Source organism: Amphiura filiformis, chromosome 8, assembly GCF_039555335.1.
Source record: "Amphiura filiformis chromosome 8, Afil_fr2py, whole genome shotgun sequence".
NCBI classification, from domain to species: Eukaryota; Metazoa; Echinodermata; class Ophiuroidea; order Amphilepidida; family Amphiuridae; genus Amphiura; species Amphiura filiformis.
The window spans coordinates 51,490,009-51,514,239 of NC_092635.1; the positions used below are offsets into that span (position 1 = coordinate 51,490,009).

Sequence of the window (24,231 nt, forward strand, 5' to 3'; positions counted from 1 at the left end):
ATGTACCCGATGCTGTACAGATTATTTGATGCCAATACGTGGGCTCAGGCATGGGGAAGCTGTCGGAAGATCTTGAAAGCCAGCCACATAGAAAGGTCATGACCTTAATTGATAGATTGTGGATAGACTTGATAAAAGCTCTCTTTAGTTCATGTTCGTGTAAAACTTGGTCATTTTTATTTTATTTAAATTATTTTGTATTTTTGACCAGGAAACTAAGGCCAAGTAAAATAAAAAACATGTATCACGTCCGGGTTTTTGAAATAAAAAGGAGGAAGAGGGGGCTTTTTATTTTTTATCGTAAAGCGGTGTGAATACCCAATAGAGCTGTTTTAGCGTCATGCCTGGAAAAAGGAGGAGGCCTCTTTTTATTCCCTGTTCTGAGAGATAGGCCCCCTCTATAGCAAGCATCTCTACTTCCTAGAAACACGGTTATAACGAATTTCAAAAAATAAAAACAAAATTGAAGAAACCTCAAAAAAGGAAGCGGGAGGGGACGTGAAACATGTTTTTTTTCCCTATTTGGTCTCAAAATTAACGGGCGACTAATTTTAACTCGGCTTGGAACATGGAAAATTTCGGGGGGTGATTTAGGTGTCAAATTCCGCCGCCAAAAAGACGGTGAGTCACCCCATCATAACTAGGCCTATAGGGCTTAGGCCCTACATGTAATTTGGTCATTGGGTAGGCCTAAGACGCAAGCAAACGGGGTCATTGGGGTAGCCGCAACTAAAAAAGGGGGTCATCGGCCCGGGGTCATCGGGTATAGACCTTTTTCCCTCTATCCCACAATGCACTATTCCAGGGGGGTATGACGTAGTTCATCAACCTCATAGATCGTGTGCATCCGATGGTCTTTGCCAGGCCGTTGCAATTATTTTGTCTTAATATGGGCATACTGATTCCATATATGCGGATTATCGTAAAGGACATCGATGTTACTAATTATGCAATTATTGAATACACGAGTGATGCAGTTACGGAGCGATGCAGAACATCTGTGTAAGAGATTTTGTTTTCGTTTTATTTTCAAGTCCGAAAAAAAAGTGAAACGGACGCCGGTAAAATATCACTGCGTGTCCCGTCATCAGTTTTTCACCATTAGGTCTATAAAATGTATACAAAGTTAGGTTTCAATAGCAGGAAACTTTTTTGGGTGAATACACCATGTCCATAAGGCATAAAAATGTTGTTTTTTGCCCGCGAAAGGTATTAATGATCACGGCGCCATTATCGTGATTATCGGGGATTCCTTTTTTTGTGATGAAGGCACCAGCTGAAATGTCCGTATTCCAGAATGTAATGAACATAACTATGTACTCCCCCGGGGAGATGATGTATTTTGCGACACTCATACCCCCCTGGAATAGTGCATGATGGGAAAGAGGGAAAAAGGTCTATAGTCGACTTCAAAAGAGGGGGCCTATTGACAGGCACATACCTTCACTTCCAAAGTTGAGTGGCCCCCACCCATGACCAACGGCCCCATGTAGGCTTACAATATAGCTTAGGATAATAGGCCTACAGTATTTGTAATCATCGGGCTCCGGGTTCAGTTGTTGCTTTATAGGCTCATATTATAGGCCTATTTGATAAAACAAAAATTGAACCAGGATGAAACTTTTTCTTTGCCTCGGGCCTCTACCGGCACATGTGGTGAGATCATTGAGTGTTGCCTTTCTATCATGACTTGCCAACAGAAACTAAGCTCTCCTTTAGGCCTATTAAAAGGCTCAGAAGATGGGGATGGTAACATATAGTGGGTAGGCCTACCTATAAACGAGCTAGGGAGAAATCTGCGCATCTTTGTTTCTGGAAGTAAATTTTATAATCATAGTAGGCCTACATGTCACAACAATGTGGTTTTTCCAGGATTCAAGGGCTGTGCAATAATTATGAGCCGCCAAACGGATCGCCAAAAATCGCTTGCCCCCACTCGGTCCGCCAAAAATCGCTTGCCCCCCCCCCTCGGCCCGCCAAAAATCTTTGCCCCCCCTTGCACATGCCAAATTTTTGGGATCCCAATTTGCAAACCTTAAATGGTCTATATATATTAAAGGAGTATTTCGTGATCCTATCATCCTCTTTTTATGACATTTTTCAGTAGATATCCACGAAAAAAGCTTATTTCCAAAATTTCAGTTGATTCCGATTTTGCGTTCGCGAGTTATGCATGATTATGTGTATTACACTGCTCCATAGACAATGTGTTGTAATTTCGTTCTGGTGCACCAGAACGAAATTCAAATTTGGCGATATTTTTGCTAAACGAATTAATCTGCAAGAAATATTTGGTACATAAACATTATGTAGCCAGAGGTATCCAGTGGTGTAAAAATATCAACTTTTTTTGGGAAAAGTGGGGGGATGAGGCTGTGGATCACGAAATGCCCCTTTAAGCTGCTAGGCCTAGGCCTATATGTTGCGAGCAGGAAAATTTGCATATTTAAGCATTTCCGTACGGTTTTCCTAAGCCATTTTAGAGCGTTTTATTTAAAAGGCGCCCCAAGAATGTGTGCCAAAAATCACTTGCCCCCCCCCCCTCTCGGCTTGCCAAAACATCCCCCTCCCCTTTCGGCTCGCCAAAATTTCTTGCCACCCCCCCCCCCCAATTTTACCCGCCCCCAGGGCTCATAATTATTGCACAGCCCTTATCCAAAATTTTTTTTTTCTTCTTCTTCTTCTACTTCTTCCTCCTTTTTTTTTAATCCCTGAAAATAAATCAAATACACATAAATCATCCTAAATTAATTAGGCTATCAATCACTGGCATGGCACAAAATCATGCAACCAAACAAAATGTATATTTCTAGACATGACTTGTAACAAGACTACCAATATCCCTTTAAATTTTATTTTAGAAAATGTGTCTTTATTTAGGAAAATACATTACCCATTTACAAATTATAATTTCTTTACTCATTTAATCAACGAAATTTCTGGCAAATTTAAAAGAGATCATTATTGAAAGCAAAATTTGATGCTGACGTAGAATTCTTGTGAAGAATGCAGAATTTTTAAGATGAGTTGCCAATCTCTAGAAACAATTCACATTGATTTTGCTGTTTATGATTCTCTGGAAGAAGTTCACGAAGTTTCAGCTGAAGTTTTCGAATACTTTCGTAGTATCAGAAACTCAATTTTTCTCTTTCTTTATCGGGATAAACAGTGAGGTTTTATTTTGGTAAATTATTTGTCAGTAAAATGTGTTTTTACTTTAGGTTTTGACTCAAGAAATAACGGTCAACTCGCGCGAGGACAATCACACATTATTGTTCAAAGCTGTCGAATTCTGCACCAATTTACTCAATTAGACAAACTATCAAGAGTGCCCATGGGGATATAATATTTTGCAGTAAACCTTTGAAGAGCACATACTACGGCGATCTTTTCCTTTAGACCACCCTCGCTATATAGGGACTAAAATATTACTTTTGCATCAAGGTTTACTTTTGCATCAAGGTTAAACAGTTGCCAAACACTTTGAAGTCAAGGTTTAATGTATTGGAAGGAGGGCAGGGCTTCGATAAATGAGGGAAATTATGGGGTAAAAAACAAGGTTAAAACAACTTTTTGAAAACAAGTGAAAACAGCTATTCTGCAAAGAAGTTTTTGTCTCGAAAAACAATTTAAAAATTATCGGAAAAACAAAAAACATACCTTCATACAATCAGCATCACTTCCGTCACATAAAAAGATGATCAGATGAGTGAAAAGTGGCAAAGAATGTGCAAAATGAGGGATTTTTTTAAAGAAAAATACATCGTGTTTTTCGAGAAATTCGCCATCTTGAATAAATGCAAAATTGCGTCATGCAGTAAAATACTGTCAAACGTGCTTGAAATGCTTGATACGCGAGCGTAAATCACCGTCAAAACGAAAGCGTACATCAAGCGCCGTGCTACGCGAAAAGTTTTGGAGTTTGCATCACCGGTTTTGTATTCAGCTCTTTTACGTCAAAAATTGCGATAAAACGTGGATTTTGGAACAAAATAAAGCTTGTTCGACGAAATAAAAGGTATGTTTGTATAGCTAAGAACATGTTTAACCTTGTCGCGAAAGTTTAATTTGGTAAATTTGTAATTTTAACCTTATATAACTCGGGTGGTCTAAAAGAAAAGATCGCCCATACTACCGTGATGTTGCAAAGGCGGAGCTAACAATGCGTACAGCGCAAAGTTCATTCATTATTTCATAAAAAATTAAACTTTCCACTTCACTTGGCTAGGGACAGGCACATCTGAGCGAGGGCGCTATTTATTTTACTTGATAATAAAGCCCTATGTAAATCTGTGCCATTTTGTGCCACTGAAAACACCATTTTTGGAGAAAATGATGAATAAAACCAAAATTAATCTGTTTCAGATGCTCTAGTTTGCATTGACAACAGTTTCAATGCTTTAGGAAGCAGAATGCAACATTGACTTCACTTGTGAATATTTTTTTCTGTGAGATATGCCTTGGTGAAAATCACCGTTTTGGTCAAAAAAATTAGATAAAATTACAGTGAAAACAAAAAATTGACAGGGAGGCACAAAAATGATCAAGTCCCCCCATGCACTCCTATGGTAAGTCTTATCAGAGAAAATGGCCCAATGTTCCGACAGTAATTTCGTCATAACTTCACTTAGCAATACAGTAGAAGATTGGTTTTGGTGTCAAATTGTTTCTGAGAAGTTCTCTCTTCCAATAAACAACAATTCATGTTAATAGAGTTAATTTGAAATTTTTATGCCTGTCCCTAACTTGGCAATCACTCAGCAGATCAGCAGCCAATGAGTAGGTATGCTAGGTGAATTCAAATTTGCCATCAAATTGCATCATTTTATATATCAAATTAAAGCCCTTGAGTAAACTAAGCCAAAACTGAAAACCTTTTTTTTCATAGCACATTCCGTAGCAAAGTTACATCTTGTCAAAGATTGACTTTCATCAAAAAGATTCAGCTAGCAAAATTCCCCAGAACGGCATTTCGGGGGTGTTTCTAGATCTTAGTCTCATGGCGATAGCAGCTTTTTTAATGGAACTGCTATCAAAATCCTCTAAAATTCCATGTGCGACTTGATTATCACCATAAAAATCATATATTTGGGTCAAGTGAAGTATAGAAAACATATTTATGTAGGTTTCCTTCACCCACCTATTCTCGAAAAAAAGTCAAATTGCTATGTAAATAATCCTTGTGTTGGGGTCCCGGTCTCGGCGAATTCGCTGACTAGTAAATGTGTTAACTAAGGTTTGCCTAGCCTAGTTACCTACAATGAGAATGACACAGTGTCTAAAAATCAGAGACGAGGGTTTCAACACAGTAAATACACGATGATATGCTTAAAATATGCTCTTTCAAAGGTTAACTGCAAAATATTATAGTAAATTACTGTAAACCTTTGACGAGAGCATTCTTCGTATTCGTTGGCAAGGTGGACAATGGCAGAATTAACAACAACCAATACGACGCGAGTCTAGCTGCTCTAGACGTTCGCTGTTCGTATCTCTGTGCTTGTTGAGAAAATTAATGTTGTCAAGATAGGACATGTGCCATGTGGGCCCTACTCTGCCATGTTTGGCTGAGTAGTGAGTAATGGTACATGAACACAGCCAAAATTTGTGCCTATGTAAATTTAATTATTGTTACTGTAAAGCTGAGTTTGAGTTTATACTCATGGGTTACTATCATCAGACTGAATCACTGTCGTTTACAACTGCATGCATCTGTCTGCCGCGGAGAGTTCTTCCATGTGTTCTTTGATATGTTTTAGTCGAGGAAAATTGCCATATGGGTGTGAAGTTGCGTACTACTACAAATGTATTTTATCCATTCTGCATCAAAAAGATCGGGCTACACTGTTGGTAACCCACGCTTTAGAAAGGGTGGGTTTGAAGGGTCCACAAAATGCTTAAAAGGGTGGGTTTGAAAAATTTCTGGTTAAAATGTGTGTCCAAATATAAAGGGTGGTCACTGATAAAAAGGGTGGGTTTATTAGAAGTCAACAATTGCAATCTCAAAGCTTATTGTAATTTCTGATTGAATGACACTAAATGAAACACAAAAAAATATTGAAATCCCATTCTGTTTGGTCATCTAAAACTTCAATGTAATTCTCTTTGGATGCAAAACTGCACCTCCTGGACCACCATAACCACTTATCTATGATTAGTAACCATGCTTAGAAAGGGTGGGTTTCGGAGTTTTGGTATAAAGGGTATAAAATAAAAAGGGTGGGTTTGAAATAAAAAGGGTGGGTTTGTATCACCACTGCCAACTATGGGCTATATTTACCCACAAATCCATGCAAGGTACTTAACTGTTAATAAACAGACTTATTTTCAGATCCAGTAACTTCCCACAAAGTGAATGATCTTTGGCGACGTCAGACGCTGCGTGTTTCAAAATACAATACAAATTTCCTCCCAGCTTTGCACCACCCTATCACAAAAAGTGTTTGATCAATTTCTTTGGTGTACGCTGCTCAAGTTGTAAAGACCTTAAGATTTTATGATCCAAACTTATATTTTGTGAAGAACGAAGGGAAAATTGTGAAGTGTGGGATTAAACCCATAACTATCGCTGTATACTGTCGCCCTGTTTGTCGAGGTCGCTTGGTTGAGCGAGGTTGCCCTCTCGAGTGCCTATATCCCAAAAATGCGAGATGGCAACTTCAAAATGCCGAAAATTAAAAAAAAATTGAGGGCAGTGTTTTGTTAACTCGGACATACACAAGTATATTGTCCTCATAAATTTATCAGCTTAAAAAGTCAATATACTGCAAGGTTTGAGTAGTAAAGAACATTGCTTTTGTTGTTGCTTGGATGTGCCAGAAAATGGACCGTTTTGTAAATTCAGGCTGGAAAATCATGTCAAACAAGCTATTTTAGTTGCAGTGGTTGTCAAATTCTGCAACCATTCGCCAGAGAAATAGATCTGCCTGGTAGAAATGAATCTTTTAAAGTTTAAAAAAAAAGCACTAAAAAAAGCGAGATTGCGTTTTCGCTCTAAGCCTACCTATCCCCAACTGTACTACATAACTTAGTACTACGGTATTACTATTACTATGCTTCCATGGCTTTGGAGGTGCCTTGTTTAAAACAATAACATCATGGAAGTACATTCTCATCAAAGGTTTGCAGCAAATTTTTTTAGTATAATGTAAAGCAAGTTATTTTCTAGTCAAAGGTCATTTTCCAAAATTGCTAAAATGTTCCTTGTCTACGGAATCAGATAGATTTTGGGTGATGTTTCTGCATGTTGGTCAGTTCAGGGAGCATTCCTTCCCCAAGCTGGCATATTCATCAGTCCTGCTTATCACTATAAGGAGCATGTGAAACTTCTAACCCCTAATTAATGGACCCGCCCTGATAGAAAAAGCAATCATAAACATTTTACAAACAGTTCTGGAATTGATTCCCACGTAAAGAAGTATGCAAAGATAATGAGCCTCTAATCCCAAGAAAGTAACAATTCTCCAAGTTTTGCAAAATGTAGTTTGAAACTAATTGACAAAATCATTGCGTGCTATGAATATTATTTTGGTTTCAGTTTATTTTCATGAGACAATATTTAGGTGATACAGTTAATGCCAACATCATTATTCATGGACATCGATACCATTTTGTCTCCTTAATTTCACATTATTTATTACTCTTTACAGATCAATGCAGTGATTTGTGTGATTTTATTCAGCGAGCGATGAACAGCCCGGTCTCCAGTATGAGTTCTAATATGCATCAAGTGAGAAACACAGCTGTTGAGTAGCCAGTCTCCATATCAGTCGCTAGTCTCCATCGGTCTCCAGTCTCCAGTATGAGTTCTAAGTAATATAGATCAATGAGATACACAGCTGTTGGTCTCTTAGTCTCCAATCTCTAGCCTCCAGTCTCTAGTCTCCAGAATGAGTTCAAACATGCATCAAGTGAGAAATACAGCTGTTGAGTAGCCAGTCTCCATCAGTCTCTAGTCTCCAGAATGAGTTATGCATCAAGTGAGATACACAGCTGTTGGTATCTAGTCTCCAATCTCTAGTCTCCAGTCCCTAGTCTCCAATCTGTAGTCTCCAATCTGTAGTCTCTTGTCTCAGTATGAGTTCTAACATGCATCAAGTGAGATACGCAGCTGTTGGTCAAGATGCTCAAGAGCAAAAACATGCAGCCACAAATTCAGGTAAAAGTGCTAGAGAATTGATGTTAAAAAAGTTATACAGTGATAGAACATTAAAAAAAGATAGACATACATACCCCCTCTTGTATGTTATCCCGAAGTGTGGAGTTTTTTGAGTGTATAACTGTTGAGTTTCGCACACACACATTCTAACCGTGGAGTTTTTCACCCACACATCCGTACACAATTGACTTACTAGAGGTATTGGTAAATTACAAAATAGAGATTTTGTACCCTACTCTATGGCTCAAAGACGCTGTTTTTGAAGCTATCTCCAACCGTGGAGCTCCACAGTTGCGAGAAGGCTCCACAGTTTGTTTTCCACACCTCCACAGTTTGAATGCGGATATGAATGCTAATACCCCTCCCTACCCAAATTGTGTGAAAACAGACGACATGTGGTGTGTGCACTGAGTAGTACTGTGTGTGATCTCTGCAAAGTCCCCAGTAAGAAAATAGGAGATATGACTGTCATTAGTCTACTAACCTTGGACGTCCCAAGTTAGAAGATGTCCCTGGTTGGTTGATAAAAACATAAATGGTCGCATGTCATATGTTGGGTATGCAAAAAGGGTGGAGGGATTACACTTTTTTTGAAAATTGTGATTTAAATTTGATTGGCTTTCCGTAACCCCATATCCTACAGCAGTGGTTGATACCTCATTTTAAGCCTAATTTTATACTCTTTCAATCTACTGAAGCATATAATTATACATTATTCGGTAAAAAAAATCACATCAGTTGAAATGAAAAATGCCAGGGGTGGAGGAGCAGGCGGATGTGGAGCAGGCGGATGCGGGAGTGTGCAATAGGGCCTATGTGAAATTTCACATGTCAGCATGTCATAACTACTGGTTATTTTTTCAAATCTAGTGAGGGTTTGATGTATTGACAGCTTTGAATGTTGAATTTGTACAACTAAAACAATTACTGACTACTTAAGGTGGTACTACACCCCCTGATAAATTTTATGACTAATTTTGCGTTTTTCTCAAAAAGTAACTACAAAATTACTACATTTTGTGTACACTCTGGTAACAAAAGTTATGTATATTATTGGGGCAAGGAATCCAATATACTTCACCGAAATTTCAGTGATTCAAGACAAAGGGGTTCTAGACGGGGGAATATACGGTTTGACCCAAAAAATTGCAACAAAAGGTTTTTTAACTGATTTTGGTACTATGGGACCTCAGGAATAACAGAAAAAAAGTCCCAAAAAATTGGGCTACCGGAAAGTGGTTTTCCAAGATGGCGTCCAAAATGGCCGCCACAAATTTTTATAATTACTATAATTCATTTATTTTTCACCACAGAGTTGGAATTTTGGTGTCTAAACCCATGTTTTTGGGTCAATGATTTTAATATGATCAACAAAAATATTGCAAAGTGATCAGATAACCTAAAAATCCAAGATGGCGTCCAAAATGGCCGCCGATACCCTTAAAATTGCTATAAATCACTTATTTCTTGTCATAGAGCTGTAATTTTGGTGTCTATCCCTATGTTTGTGAGTTCAACAAATCCAATGAGACCATTAAAACTTTCACCAAGTGATAGCATCCATCATGAATTTCAAAATGGCTGCCATTTCTGATATATTTTGCCAAAATTGCAAGTTTTGAAAATAACAGAAGCTATACATTATATTTTTAATGTTTTATATAACTGTTTAATTAAACAATTAAAAAAATAATACAAAACAAATAAAATGGAATCATTAATTTTATTAATAAATGATTTATTCAATATATTTCCATCAATAAGGATAATGATATCTTATGGGAGCTCTCGATCATCTTCAAACAAGCAACTCCTAATTGGCCAGGAATAATTCACACTATCCATAGAGGAAACAAGCACCGGGTCAGTCTTCGGTTGTGTTTTTGCCTATGATAGATTGTATTCAGGGATAAGACCTGTATTCTTTCCACATTGGAGTTCCTTTGCAGTTTGGCAATGAAATATAACCTGTCACCAATAGTCATATTTGACCAGCCCCTATGCTGAGATCATCCATGATGCACTGGAGAACAGCCCATTGAAAAGGATCGTCTTGCTGCTGGGTTGTTTTCATACATTCATGAATTTACTTGGAGCAATGGGTACTCTAATGCAAGGGACAGGACTTAAAGACATCCTAGAATCTGTGTATGGTGAAAGTGCTGTTGTGCTTATGTTCACTGGAAAGTCTGTCCAAAGAGCATTCCAGGACCACCTGCTGGTAGACAAGTGTCTAAACCAAATGATTGTATCAGATGTGCTGCATGATAATCCCCAATTTCAGACATTGATGGATGAATCTGAAGATGTGTACTCTTCTTTGATGGTAGGGGAAACAACATTGGAGAGTATTGAGACATCTGATATATTGGGCAAGATCAAGCTAGAACTTGGAAGATGTTGAGAGTGGCCAGAGCTTTGATCATGGCAGATCGCACCGGATGTTTGTCCATACGCCTAAGTGCTGTTGCTGACTGCCTTCCAATTTTTGCTGCAACTGGACATTACAACTACTTGAAATCGGCATATCTCTACATTCATGAGATGAGCTTGAGACCAAACATCCAGACGTTTTCCAGAAATTCTCCAATGACTACCATGTCATTCGCCGCAGTAATCAGTTTTGGGCAGGCCTAAGTTCAGATCTAGTAATTGAACAGACGTTAATGAGATCACTGAAGAGTACTGGCGGCTTACCCCGTGAACCACTCTCATCCCCGACCCGTCGCCCCCGCGTACGCTCCCCAATGCCATGCAGGAATTCAATCGCCTCTCCTACTCTACAAGTGAGCAGCATAAAAGAGTCCGCTGAATCAAGGATCAACATAGAGATACATTAGACTTATCCAAATTAAGTTCAAAGTTGGATACTTACTCACACTTCTCTTCAGACCCTTCCTTAAGAAATGTTGTAGTGGCCGATGCCGATGTTAATGTTCATGAGTATGAGTCAGTTGGTATGGCAATTGTAGCCAAAATGCATGACCAACCAGCCTTTAAAGTATCATTCAAGCGCAAAGACAAGGCAAAAACCCTTGAAGATGCGTCTGCTGTCCCAATTGCTCCAGATCAGACCATTGACCCCGCCCTCTTATTTCAACGGTTTGTAGTAGTGTAGCAAACAGGAGAGCTTTCAATGCAAGAGGTTATGGATTACGACATCAGTACATTTCCTCCCACCTTGTTTGAGGCTAGAAACATTTTCCGAGAAGCAGATGAGCCTCAAATAGCTACCACTATCGCTGAACATTCAAGCAATGTGACGTCAGGTGATTGCGAAGTCCTCAAAGAGTCTTGTCCAATTACTGATCATTAAGTCCTTGGTGGCGGTTCCTTGTTGCATCGAGTACCATGGAAAACTGGAGACAGTTATGGGTTGATTGCACAGTCATATGCAGATTTCACTGTTTTCCATTATGGATTGGCAACTGTGGTTTTGATGGGTATGGTGGAGGTCCGTCCATCAAAGACAATACACACCAACGACTCAACAACCATTCTCCCAAACCAGTCAAGGCAAATCATTGAGGATTTGGTAGCAAAGCTATGGCTGTTATGTTTGGCAGCAATGGGGAGAGTTCACTTGCAACCCTGCGCTACAACATATTTGTCAAAAAGATAACATCTGCAAAATCATTTGTCACTCCTGAACGTTTGCCTCCTACTGCATCCTCCACCAAATGTCACCGCCTCAGAGTTTACTACCAGATTATGGTCTGGATGGGGACTAACAATGGTATGGATGTCTTGGACTAGGGGTGGAAAATAGACAGTAATCAGATGTTTCCGATCATGACTGACATGAAGGCTGCCCCTGATAACCTACTCAAAATGATCCACTGTAATTGCAAAAAGTGCCCACCTCGCTGCAGCTGCCAAAGATATACGGACTACCATGTCATGTTAAATGCGGACCCTGCCAAACTGACTCATGTTACAACCCATACAGCAATCAAATAGTTATGGAAGATGATGGAGAGTGAAAATGATGTACTATAGCTAATTAACTCAATTAAAATGATCAGAATTTTAGTCCTACCTGAGTAAGGAACGTCATATGATATTGAAAATGAAGGCTTCTAGTAAAACATCATCATTATGTGCCTATATGTATGACTGAGTATACAAAATATTGTATGAACTCTTTATGCCTATTATGTCTGAGTCTACATAATATTGTATGAACTCTCTATACCAACTATGTCCGAGTCTACATAATATTGTATGAACTCTTTTCCAAATTAGACTCTTTACAAGCCAATGGGATTACGCCTCTACCTAATTTGACTAGCCAATTTATGCCAGCCAACATTTGACCTGCCTATTGTGTCTCACCAATATTGACTTTTATATTATCATTGCTGAAATTGGGCAATCTATTTCAGCTTAACTAGGAGACTGGTCTCAGTATTCCTGCATAGGGATGGTAGGGATATCAACCAACCAACCAACCAACCAACCAACCAACCACCCATCGCACTGCATTTTTTTGATTCCATCAGTGCTGGCAACTTTGTGGCTGTTGTCTTTACCCACTGGGAAGTACTTGTAAGATAATATAAATACAGTTCAAGTCATTTTAAGGTTTTTCTCACTTTACCAACCAATCATAGTGAGTCACGTCACTACCAACCTCAAACGACAGGTAATATACAGTATAAAACAATTTTGGCGACAATATTGGATGCCAAATTTCTGGCTGGACCTCCAAACATGGGTGTAGATACTAAAATGTCAACTTTCAATAGATCATTATTGCGTTAAAAACTATCACCTAAATACTAGATTTTAGGCAGCAATTTTGGATGTATAGCTTATCTGATTAATCTGAAATATTTTTGTTAGTCAAAGAGGAATCCTTGACCCCAAAAACATGGGTGTAGACACCAAAATAGCAACTCATGGGTGAAAAATAAGTAAGTTAAATAAGGATGTTTTGTGCGGCCATTTTGGACGCCATCTTGGATTTCTAGGTTATCTGATCACTCTGCAATATTGGATGATCTCAGCATAGGGCTGGTCAAATATGACTATTGGTGACAGGTTATATTTCATTGCCAAACTGCAAAGGAACTCCAATGTGGAAAGAATACAGGTCTTATCCCCTGAATACATGTCTATCATAGGCAAAAACACAACCAAAGACTGACCCGGGTGCTCGTTTCCTCTATGGATAGTGTGAATTATTCCTGGCCAATTAGGAGTTGCTTGTTTGAAGTTGATCGAGAGCTCCCATAATATATCAATATCCTTATTGATGGAAATACATTGAATAAATCATTTATTAATAAAATTAATGATTCCATTTTATTTGTTTTGTATTATTTTTAAACAGTTTTATAAAACAATAAATATATTAATGTATAGCTTTGTTATTTTCAAAAACTTGCAATTTTGGCAAAATATATCAGAAATGGCAGCCATTTTGAAATTCGAGATGGATGCTCTCACTTGGTGAAAGTTTTAATGGTCTCAATGAATTTGTTGAACTCACAAACATAGGGATAGACACCAAAATTATAGCTCTATGACAAGAAATAAGTGATTTATAGCAATTTTAAGGGTATCGGTGCCATTTTGGACGCCATCTTGGATTTCTAGGTTATCTGATCACTCTACAATATTTTTGTTGATCATAATAAAATCATTGACCCCAAAAACATGGGTTTAGACACCAAAATTCCAACACTGTGGTGAAAAATAAATGAATTATAGTAATTTTAAGATTTTTTGGCGGCCATTTTGGACGCCATCTTGAAAAACCACTTTCCGAAGCCCGATTTTTGGGACTTTTTTCTGTTATTTCTGGGGTCCCATAGTACCAAAATCAGTTAAAAAACCTTTTGTTGCAATTTTTTTTTTTTTATTCCCCTTATTTTCATATATTCCCCCGTCTATTCATTATGTAAGTTAAAAAATGAGGTACATTGTAGCAGTACCTCTTTTATCATAAATAAAGTATACCGCTTGTCTCGAGTCACTGAAATTCCAGTGTAGTAACTTGATTCCTAATACTCCTATAATTTACATAACTTTTGTTACCAATGTGTTATTATTTTTTGAGAGAATGAGAGAAATGCAAAAATAGTCACAAATTCATCAACGGGTGTAGTACCACCTTAAATGGTTATAATGTTCCATTTTTTTAAATTTTTAATAAAATCCTAGTTGAATTTCAGTATTTTTAGCAACATGCTAATGTACATTTTTCTTCTTGATATTCATTTCCTTAATAATAGAATAACCGTCTCGCCAATTACTCTTAAAAAGGTCATTGACCTTCACAATGTAATTAACATACGTGTACAATTATTTTAAATAGTTCATATGAAGCATTAATGTATTGAGACCATATCCTCCAAATCTGATGACATTCTTGCATAAAATAAAAATTTTACAGTCGTTTTTGTAATAGAGGTCCGATTTGAGAAAAACGCATTTGAAAATTGAGATTTAGATAGACACCTGTGTATTAATTAATTAGTAATTAAGCATTATCTCAAAAATTAAGCATCTGATCAGGTTAAAAATGGTGTTAATTATTAGATGTTGTCAATATATACAACATATCCAAAAATACATTTTTGTCATTTTTGACCATGTAATGGAAATTGTACCCAACTTATGACATGCGACCAAATAGTCCTGGAAGTTTGCGTGCATATCAAGCACCTTGGCGCAAAGTGGTAAATATGTGGGGTCCAGGGACCTGCCTTGGGGCCCATGGTGGGGTCCAGGGGCAATGTCTACTTTCTTTAACATGCAGAATATAGACCAGACAGGTCAACTATATCACTCTGGTCACTAACTATATCACTACTGGTTGTACTTTTCAGCGTAGTGGTAAAAGCCTAACAATTGCCACCGAATACGAGCCGTATAAAATATCAAGTCTTATATTCATTTGATTTTAATAATAATTTTTCTTTCAGATACATATAGTGATATTGGTAAAGTGGAGGTGACATTCAACGTTTCATTATCAGAGGAACCGGAAGAAAAACAATCCACAAAATGCACCACGGGCTTAATACTCAAGGTGGTTATAGGACTTATTATTGTACTCGGTATCGCTGTGTCATGGGTCAGCTTAACACAGTTTGTTAAGAGTACGTACTCGGCTACTTTTGATGGACCTTTTTTCACAATATGGTTTACAACCGCTTGGATGATGGTGTGCTATCCCGTACATATTATAGGTGCTATGGTGCTATCCAGGGAGAAGAGGGCAGGTGGACTCAGGAAACTTTACGAGTAAGTCTGTTAAAACGATGTGTTGTCTTATTTACTTCACTAACACACATCGTCATCATCCCTATATCTTTGTGTTAAAAATTGCTGTGATAGTACAGCGAATCCTCTCGTTTTTTAATAGCTACGCATCGCGATTTTGTTCGAGATAGGCCGAGCGACTCAGGCTAAGCATACCATGACTATCATATGAGATACCACAGCATTTCTATATTCTACACATTATTACGATTTGTGCATGCTCTAGTACCCCATATGATGTTTCTATTACAAGAAAAAAAATTGTGTTTTCAGGTAAAACCAGGGTTTTGTTTCCAGTACACTCACTTTCGAAAAGCAGTACACTAATTAGCGGGGCCTTGCAGCTTGCTGTGGATATCTTTTACTGCATTTTTAATGTAAAAAATTTGAAATCCAACTTAAAAATTGAGATATATTTAATTTTGAGAATGACAATTATACTTTATAGGTATTAAGGAATGCGTTTAGCCCATTTAGTTAAGTTCCAGGTACACGTCCTTTAACACAATGCACATGTACACTTTCTTTATCTGTGTCAATAATAGAATATTGATTTCAACGGAGTATTGGGCTGTATGGAAAAAAAATATTTATAATACAGGGTGTTGACACTGTGTAACATGCACTTCCTTTTGCCATTGCTTGGGTCAGTTTTGCTAAATATTCATCTATTACCGTATTTCCTCGAATAGTAGCCCCCCTTCAATAAATGCCCCATGCTGATATTACCATGCTATCTTGTGTAGTAAGCTTACCACTGAGGGCCACACATGGTCGCTAATGGCATCGATAATTGGTGAATATCTGGTTGTAAACCCGGGAGTTAGCTGGAAGTCATCATTCCTAGTTCGTAGTTTGTCATTTCAGCATGAGTTTTAAGCTTACCTATGATTTTAACAGGAATTATTGTTCTAAAAATTACCTCTAATGCGTTCAACTTCATATCTGGTTTGACATGTGGTCTTTTTTTCAGTTGGTCCATTTACAATGATATGGGCTGCTGTTAACTACATGTATGCCAGGGTATTACGACTAATTCATTCAACCTGATAATGCCACTGCAATTCACTACTAAGTATCTTATCTTATCTTCCTTTTTCAGTGAAGACCAAGCAATATTTGGCACATATGGTTTGACATGGTGGTCTTGTTTCAAGTTAGTCGGACCATTTACAATGATATGGGCTACTGTTAACTACATGTATGCCAGGGCGTTAGGAATAATTCAACCAGCTGACGTCACAGCTATATTCACTACCAATACAGCCTTTGTGTATGTAGGCTCATGGATATGTCTACAAGAGAGATTAGTGTTATTACCCGCTAAGGTAAGTGTTTCAGAAGAGAACTTGACTATTAGTGTAAAGCACATTATTATCTGTTCCATTCAAGTTGGCATAGCCTCGTTGAATAGAACAGCCCATATTTCATCTCGTGAAAATATTCTTACCATTGTACTCAAAAAAACTATCTGTATATCGTCACACAATGCTACAATGGCAAAAAGCAATACAACCTATATCTTGTATTTAAAAATTGACTTCTACATAGTCACTAATGTATGCAAAGTTGCAAACTGTTACCGTACAAAAAATTATAATCTGAGACTGGATAAAAAAAGACTAGTTTACATCTGACGTCACTGTCAATCAAACTACCCATGACCCTTGATTGGTTAGAAGCGCGTATAAGGAGGTTTGATTCATCTGGTGCCTTCATTGGAGAATAGGAGTCGCAGAAAATGATAAAACAACAACTAATGCAGCCCATACACAATCAGTTTGATCAATATCAAAGGCCCTAGATACAAGAGTGGATACAAAATCTAATATTGTGCACTGTACACAATAGTGATTTTATTGTCCAACCATCAGTAAAATCAAACTACATTAGATCTCTTCAATATTTTGTATCCAGTCCTCCAATATTGATCAATCAATGTGTATGGGCCACATAAAACTGTCTTCAATATTATACACTATTTTGGCTTTGGCAGTCTTGATGAAAGCTTGACAACCAGACCTACAATCCTTGAAAAAAATAGTTGGCACACTTGTTCTAAATGATTGGCCCTATCAAAATTGGAGAGGCAAGTGAAACATGAATGCAATATATGTACATGTAAAGCATATCTCACCCATCCCGACTCCCCCATTTCTCACTGTTGGAGGGTCTCACGGACCTGTTGACAACATGGCTTTGTCCAACATTGAATTGGGGGAGTGGGGCATAATGGATGAGTGGAGGTAATACCAAAAGCGGCAAAGTGTGCCAAAAATTTTTATTCAGTATTGTAGTAAATGGATAACATTATGAATGACACAGTCATGTAACCAGGTGTAGCAATACTATATAATATCACTTTATTTGCCTTTCATGTTTGTTTTTCAGAGTATTTCTGTATTCTTGTCAGTAGGAGGTACAATTCTCATATGCTATGCTGATGGCTTTGGCAGTGCTTCCATATTGGGTGTGGTTTTAGTAATACTGTCTGCAGTAGGTGCAGCATTATACAAGGTATACTTAGTAAACTATTGTTGTGTTTTTGATATATTATTTGATAAATAAGAAGTAAATCTGTGCCACAGATATGTGGGGGTGTGTGCGTATGTAAATACCTGCAAACGTGAACCTACATTAGGATACACAGTGAGACTGTTGACACTCCTGCAACCGTGGGTGTGCTCAGTTACTGGATATAATCAGGACAACACTAATAACATAAACGGGTCCACGTTTAAGGGGTTCAGGACTTCACAGTTGGATAGGAAGTTGTCGGGTGTGGTGGGTCCACGGTGTGTGGATTGAAATTGGGTCTCCGTTAGATAGGATTCAATCATATGCAGAATGAGGACCTCGTTTGCAGGCTGTGTTTGCACAATGTGCAACAGGGCTCAGTACTCCCGATAACTCAGTCCAGGGACATAAACAATATTCTACCTACATGTACCTAAAATGCACTTCGACAGATCCAAGCTATTGTATCATTTGGTGTTGACATTTCATCTTCATTCAAATTGAGCAGAATCGATGTCATTTGAAACCTAAAATACAAGTGGCTTGGACCTGTTCATTTAATAGTTTACCTTTGGTAGGTATAAGATGTGTCCACTTGCTTGCATGTAAAACAGAGTTTGACATGCTCTGTGACCACAGTTTGTCAATTTGAAGTTTGTGCTTTGGCCATGTGTAAGTGTGTGTATGCATGGAGCTGTGGATAGGTTTTAGTGGTTGTATGGGTTTGCAGTAGATAGAGGAGGTCTAGGGTCCACAAGTGTTATTAGGTTAAAATATTGTGCTTAAATGTGACCCGGCAGCACAAATGAGCAGTAAAATCCCTAAATTGTATTCTGAGTTACGGTGTAAAATGTGTACGAAGGTCATATTCATCGGTAACTTAAGCTGGCCCGACATCCGTCTCATTTCGATAGTCAAAACTAATCAATAATCCTATTGTTGAAGTGGATAATAAGCTTCTACCTTAGATGGCTATAAAACTTTTAATAGCTCTGGTCTTTGTTTGCTTATATTGCTAAATCCTATTCAAGTGGTGGGTTACCAGGCATTGTATTTTGTACAGGTATGCATAACCAACAATTAACAATGAGAGAACTTTCTTAAACCTCGTTGACTTGGGGATGATTTGAAATGACCGCCCGATTATGACTGTTTGATATTTATTGCCAACAATGTGGAAAAAGAGACACATGTAAAAACGTAAAAAGCTATAATTTTGTTGAAGGAGCAAAGTTTAACAAACCATAACCCCGCTTCAGGATATCGTTTGAAGTCAAATGATTTGCCATTTTTAAGTTTATGATGTTTATTTTTTAAACACGAAATAAACAAAATTGACCGGGGGAGGAATTTACGGCTCATTCGCCGTGGACGGTCACAAATTATAGTTATTTTAAATAAAATGGCACTCCTGAACCATTCCTTCTGGTTTAGGGGGTCTAATAGGCATAATCTCAAAGTTGTATTTGATGAACATCCATATTTTCTCTTTGTAAATTCTATTGCAGGTATTATTCAAGAGGTATATGCATGATGCAACATACGGTCAGGTGTCTTTGTTCCTCACAGTACTGGGCTGGTTGAATCTTACGTTCCTATGGCCTATTATGTTGATATTATATTACCAAGATATAGAGAGATGGGATTGGGAGGAGATGCCATGGGTATATTTATGCGGTAGTGCAGCTCTTACAGTAGGTAAGTCTATGACACCCCTGTTTTTGACCGGAGGGTGATAAATATAATATCCCCCGCCACTATCCTAAATGATTATACTAGAACGTATTTTATAATACTTTATATACCTCATCTAAAGATTCCCGCCATCTGATTGGTTAAAAGAGCGGGCATAGTTTTGACTATGCCCGCAAAAGTAACTATTATTCGGGTATAGTTCCCAGCGTAAAATGATAGTACGCACGCGTTAATATTTGCGCTCGCTATAATTACGCGGAAACGCAGATTGTAATCTGTGCCGTTCGCATTGAAACTATTAATTTCTCTTTCCAAAATCGATGCTTTTAACCAAACAGATGACAAGAATCTTTATAGATTTGGTATATTAAACAAATATTGACTGCTTTTTATTCGGGGCTTGGTTAAAATTATCAAAAATCTCAAAACCATGACTATGCCCCTCGGCTACGCCTTGGGGCATAGTCTTGAGATCACCTTGGGCCTATAATTTTAACCATGCCCCTCATAGCAGTCAATATTTGTATAATAATTGCTTTTCGCTTGTCAATAGACAAATGGATGGAGCTGTCTTCATGGGTTGAGTATAGACGTGATGGAAGCAAGCGTTTAAAATATCATTAGTGAATGGAATTTAGAAAGGGTTGAACCCAGAACCTCTCTGTTGCTAGACAAGTATGGTCAGGTTTTATGCTGGTTTCATACTTTCTGCTGCAGGTGTGACGATTCATCATACTGCTTGTCCTTTTCAATTAGCATAGGATAAGATCTTACTTTCCTTACTGTTTTTATGCCTCCACCGCGAGGCATACTGTTTTTGCAATGTCCGTGCTTCCGTCCTTCCGTCCGGATGCTATATCTCGGGCATGGATGGGCGGATTGACTTCAGATTTTCAGGATAGGTGGGTCATGGTCAAAAACTCTGGCTACTTTTTTTTTGGTGAGATTCAAGGTCATATACTGAGGTTAAAGGTCATTTGAGGTCAGGGGGCCCATTTTCCGTATTTACCTCTTTTCTCAGAGACTAGGGGTCACACGTTCCTCAAACTTGGTGGGTGGGTGCGTCTTGACCTCAGAACAAGTTTGTATTGGTTAGTGGGTCAAGGTCTCCTGAGGTCATGCAGGGGTCATTTGAGGTCAAATTAGCAAAAATAGTCATATGGCCATGAAACTTGGTAGGTAATGGTCAACATTTAGAGCCAACTTTTGGGAAGGTCATTTTGGGGTCATCTGGGGTCACCCAGGGGTCATCTGAGGTCAAATTAGTAAACACTGTCGTATGGGCATGAAACTTGGTGGGTACAATCAACATTTAGAGCCTAATTTTTGGAAGGTCATTTTGGGGTCATCCAGGGTCACCCAGGGGTCATCTGAGGTCAAATCAGTAAAAACTGTCGTATGGGCATGAAATTTGGTGGGTACAGTTAATATTTAGAGCCAAATTTTTGGAATGTCATTTCGGGGTCATCCGAGGTCATCCAGGGGTCATCTGAGGTCAAATTAGTAAAAACTGTCGTATGGGCATGAAACTTGGTGCGTACAGTCAACATTTGGAGCCAAATATTTTGAAGTTCATTTTGGGGTCACCAGCTGGTCAAATTAATAAAATATATCTTATGGGCATGAAACTTGGTGGGTATACGTCAACATTTAGAGTCAAATTTTTGGAAGGCCATTTTGGGGTCACCAGGGGTCATCTGAGGTCAAATTAGTAAAAACTGTTGCATGGGCATAAAACATTTGAAGCAAATTGTTGGAAGATCATTTTGGGATCACCAGGGCCCCAGGGGTCACCCAGGGGTCATCTGAGGTCCAATTGATAAAAACTTTCATATGGGCAAATTTGGTGGGTACAGTCAACATTTAGGCTTGAAGCTTGTTTCAACTTGTGAGTGCCACATCACTCGCTTTGGTGGAGGCATCACGGTCGACGCTGTGCGTCGAAAACCGCGACATCCGAGAACCGCGGTCCATCTAGTTGACAATGTTCTTATTAAGTACTTTTAACTCTTATTTTTTCTTGTTCATTTCAACCCTAGTATTCAACTTCCTTACCAATTATGGCATAGCAGTGACATTCCCACTATTTATAGCTCTTGGCAACCTGATAGGAATTCCAATGAATGCAGGTATGTCTATCCCCTCTGTTCTATTAACATAGTTTAAATAAATGTGGGCATTTATACAGCACCTTTCACATGTATCAAAGCACTTTACATGCATTCTGCTGCTGTTAGAATATGTCAGCTGCCACACAGTGGCCAAGGCATACTCTTTGGGTGGTGCTCAATGGGCAATATTCATAACACCTCCCCATTTCACCCCGGGTAGAGAGAGGCAAGTGAGGTAAACGCCTTGTCCAAGTGTAAAATACGTTGGCACCACCGGGGCCCAAACTCGATTGCGAGGCAGAGCACGTACTGCTGCGCCACCGTGCCTTTAGTTTCTATAATTTCCCAGAAACAGATGAATTTCTCCGTAATTGTTTTCTTCTGGTCACAAAGCAATGAAAGAGGAATCCTACTCAGAATATAGCCCATTTATTTTCTTTTATATTTTCTTGATCCACACAGCTGCTGATTGGGTGTTCCGAGATATCCCATACGGCGACATCAAGGTCTGGGGTACCATTCTCATCATCCTTGGGTTCATCATCATGTTACTGCCAGAACCATGGCAACAGAAGATCACCTGCTGGAAGGAAGGTTCATGTCCCTGCGAGAAGAGCATCATGAATATGGACCCAGCTGAGAACTGGAATAGGGTAGAGGATAGCAGGGATCAACACAATACTCAGACTGCAAGATGAGGTTTGCTTTAGGTTGGCCAAAGACTTAACTGTAGTTGGTAGTGTGTAGCCAAGGAGGGCGGTGGGGGGGGCACCTGTCCTCTGTGAGAAGTCTTACCCCCATAGGATGCTGGCCATCCTGATACTTAAGTTTGTAGGCCTTTGTATGCTGTTTAGCCCATTTTTGACAATTTTCGTTAAATATTCCCCCTCCCCTTGAAAGTTGCTTCCCCCCCCCCCTCTGAAAAAGTCCTGACTACACCACTGACTATAGTTCTTCTTATATCGAGATTGGTAGTGATATCACTTCATGTTATAGGTTGTCTAGCTATGAAACATACCGTATTGGTCCGAGTATAGTCCCACCCATTTTTTAGGTGAAAATTTTTCACAATTAGGGGTGGGATTATACTCAATTTCAAAAAAAAAAATTTTTTTTTTTTTTTTTTTTTTTTGGTTTTGGAGTGTCCCTGGACCTAGACCTAGATGGCTAGATGCTAAGATCATTCATGGTTGACCTAAAAAAAAATTAAAAATTTCAAGATGTTTTGTATTTTTAATATGAAAATTGATATTTTGTATTCATGTCATACTCTATTAATGATATCAAAATGCATTGAATTTTTTTTTTAGGTCAACCATGAATGATCCTAGCATCTAGGTTTTTTACAATTTCTGGAATTTTTCGAAAAATGGGGGGTGGGACTATACTCGAACGTGGGACTATACTCGGACGAATACGGTACTTGAGTGTGAAGGGGGAAAACCCAAAATGTTCTCACGCATGCAGAGACGCTTTTTGTTGTCACTACCAATCTTATCTCAAGGAGAGAGGACCTACAGATGATGCATTTTGGCGTTTCTGCTTTAAAATGTATTGGAAATGGACCAGTTTTACTATCACATGTGTGCTTGAATTGGCAGTTGCCAAAATTTTGTAAATTCATAGCTTTTTAAGCTTGACTTGAGATTAGCATGTGTAAGAGCACAATTACTTTCTAAAAACTCCAAAATCAAGGCTTCTCAAGAAGACTTCAATGAGCCTTGAATCCTACTTGCTTGCCTTACGTAGGCCAAATGCCTTACGTAGGCCAAAGACTTGGCTACGTTATGCCTGTTTTGTATATCTGTTTTAGATTGTATGTGAGAAAGAAGTGAATTTGAAATAGGCCAATATACTTTGCCTGTTTGGGCATACTGTAAAGCTATTTAATTTCGCAAGTACTTAATTTCGCTAATTCCCAATGACCATCATTTTCATTGTTATTTAATTTTGCTAATCCAGGAATTAATGCTTACAATTTAATGTAAAGCTGCCAAATTTGTGGGTATTTAATTCCACAAATAAGGCCTCTAGAGAAATTAAATTCCTAAAAAAATTAAGTGGTTTTACAGTAATTTCTACCTCTTTAATTAATCTAATAATGAAATATATTTGAATACCGTATGTTTTCAAGTGCTTTGTCATGGTGCAGCTGAATACACAAAAACATTGTATAATCTGCAATCATGGAAAAAATGTACTTGAGCAAAGATGTATTAATCTGTAATCATGGAAAAAATGTACTTGAGCAAAGAATTTCACCACCAAACCACACTTTTCCTAATACTTGTCACTTATGTTTTTTCCTCATGTTTACAATGAAACCAATTTAGTACTGGTAACTAAACCCTGCAATGAATGAGTTAGAAACTGTGTTTTTTTGGATCAAAAGAGGTCAATATTAGAGTGTGCTGTGAACACAGCAAAAACAAATCCGTAACCACACTCGGCTTATAGTAATTACCCCATACAGACACG

At 38.3% G+C, this 24,231-nt stretch overlaps 1 protein-coding gene across 2 annotated transcripts; it reads left to right on the forward strand.

The window, feature by feature from the left end:
- The first annotated feature begins 3,005 nt into the window (after nucleotides 1–3,005).
- Nucleotides 3,006–22,485, forward strand: LOC140159191 (solute carrier family 35 member F3-like). Of its 2 annotated transcripts, none has more exons than XM_072182576.1 (8): nucleotides 3,006–3,184; nucleotides 7,650–8,158; nucleotides 15,091–15,412; nucleotides 16,533–16,758; nucleotides 17,822–17,947; nucleotides 19,456–19,645; nucleotides 21,682–21,771; nucleotides 22,216–22,485. In XM_072182576.1, the coding sequence occupies exons 2-8, from the start codon at nucleotides 8,077–8,079 to the stop codon at nucleotides 22,449–22,451; spliced, it is 1,272 nt and encodes a 423-aa protein (XP_072038677.1). In that variant the 5' UTR covers nucleotides 3,006–3,184; nucleotides 7,650–8,076; the 3' UTR covers nucleotides 22,452–22,485. The 2 variants fall into 2 exon arrangements, with proteins under 2 accessions (XP_072038677.1, XP_072038678.1); XM_072182577.1 differs by having other exon boundaries at nucleotides 3,006–3,168.
- The last annotated feature ends 1,746 nt before the right edge of the window (nucleotides 22,486–24,231 follow it).

Coding starts and splice junctions, on each gene's coding strand:
- LOC140159191 (XM_072182576.1), top strand. CDS start 8,077: ATGAGTTCTAACATGCATCAAGTGAGATACGCAGCTGTTGGTCAAGAT. Junction 15,413..16,532: donor GGACTCAGGAAACTTTACGA/GTAAGTCTGTTA, acceptor TTCCTTTTTCAG/TGAAGACCAAGCAATATTTG. Junction 19,646..21,681: donor TAGTGCAGCTCTTACAGTAG/GTAAGTCTATGA, acceptor TTTCAACCCTAG/TATTCAACTTCCTTACCAAT.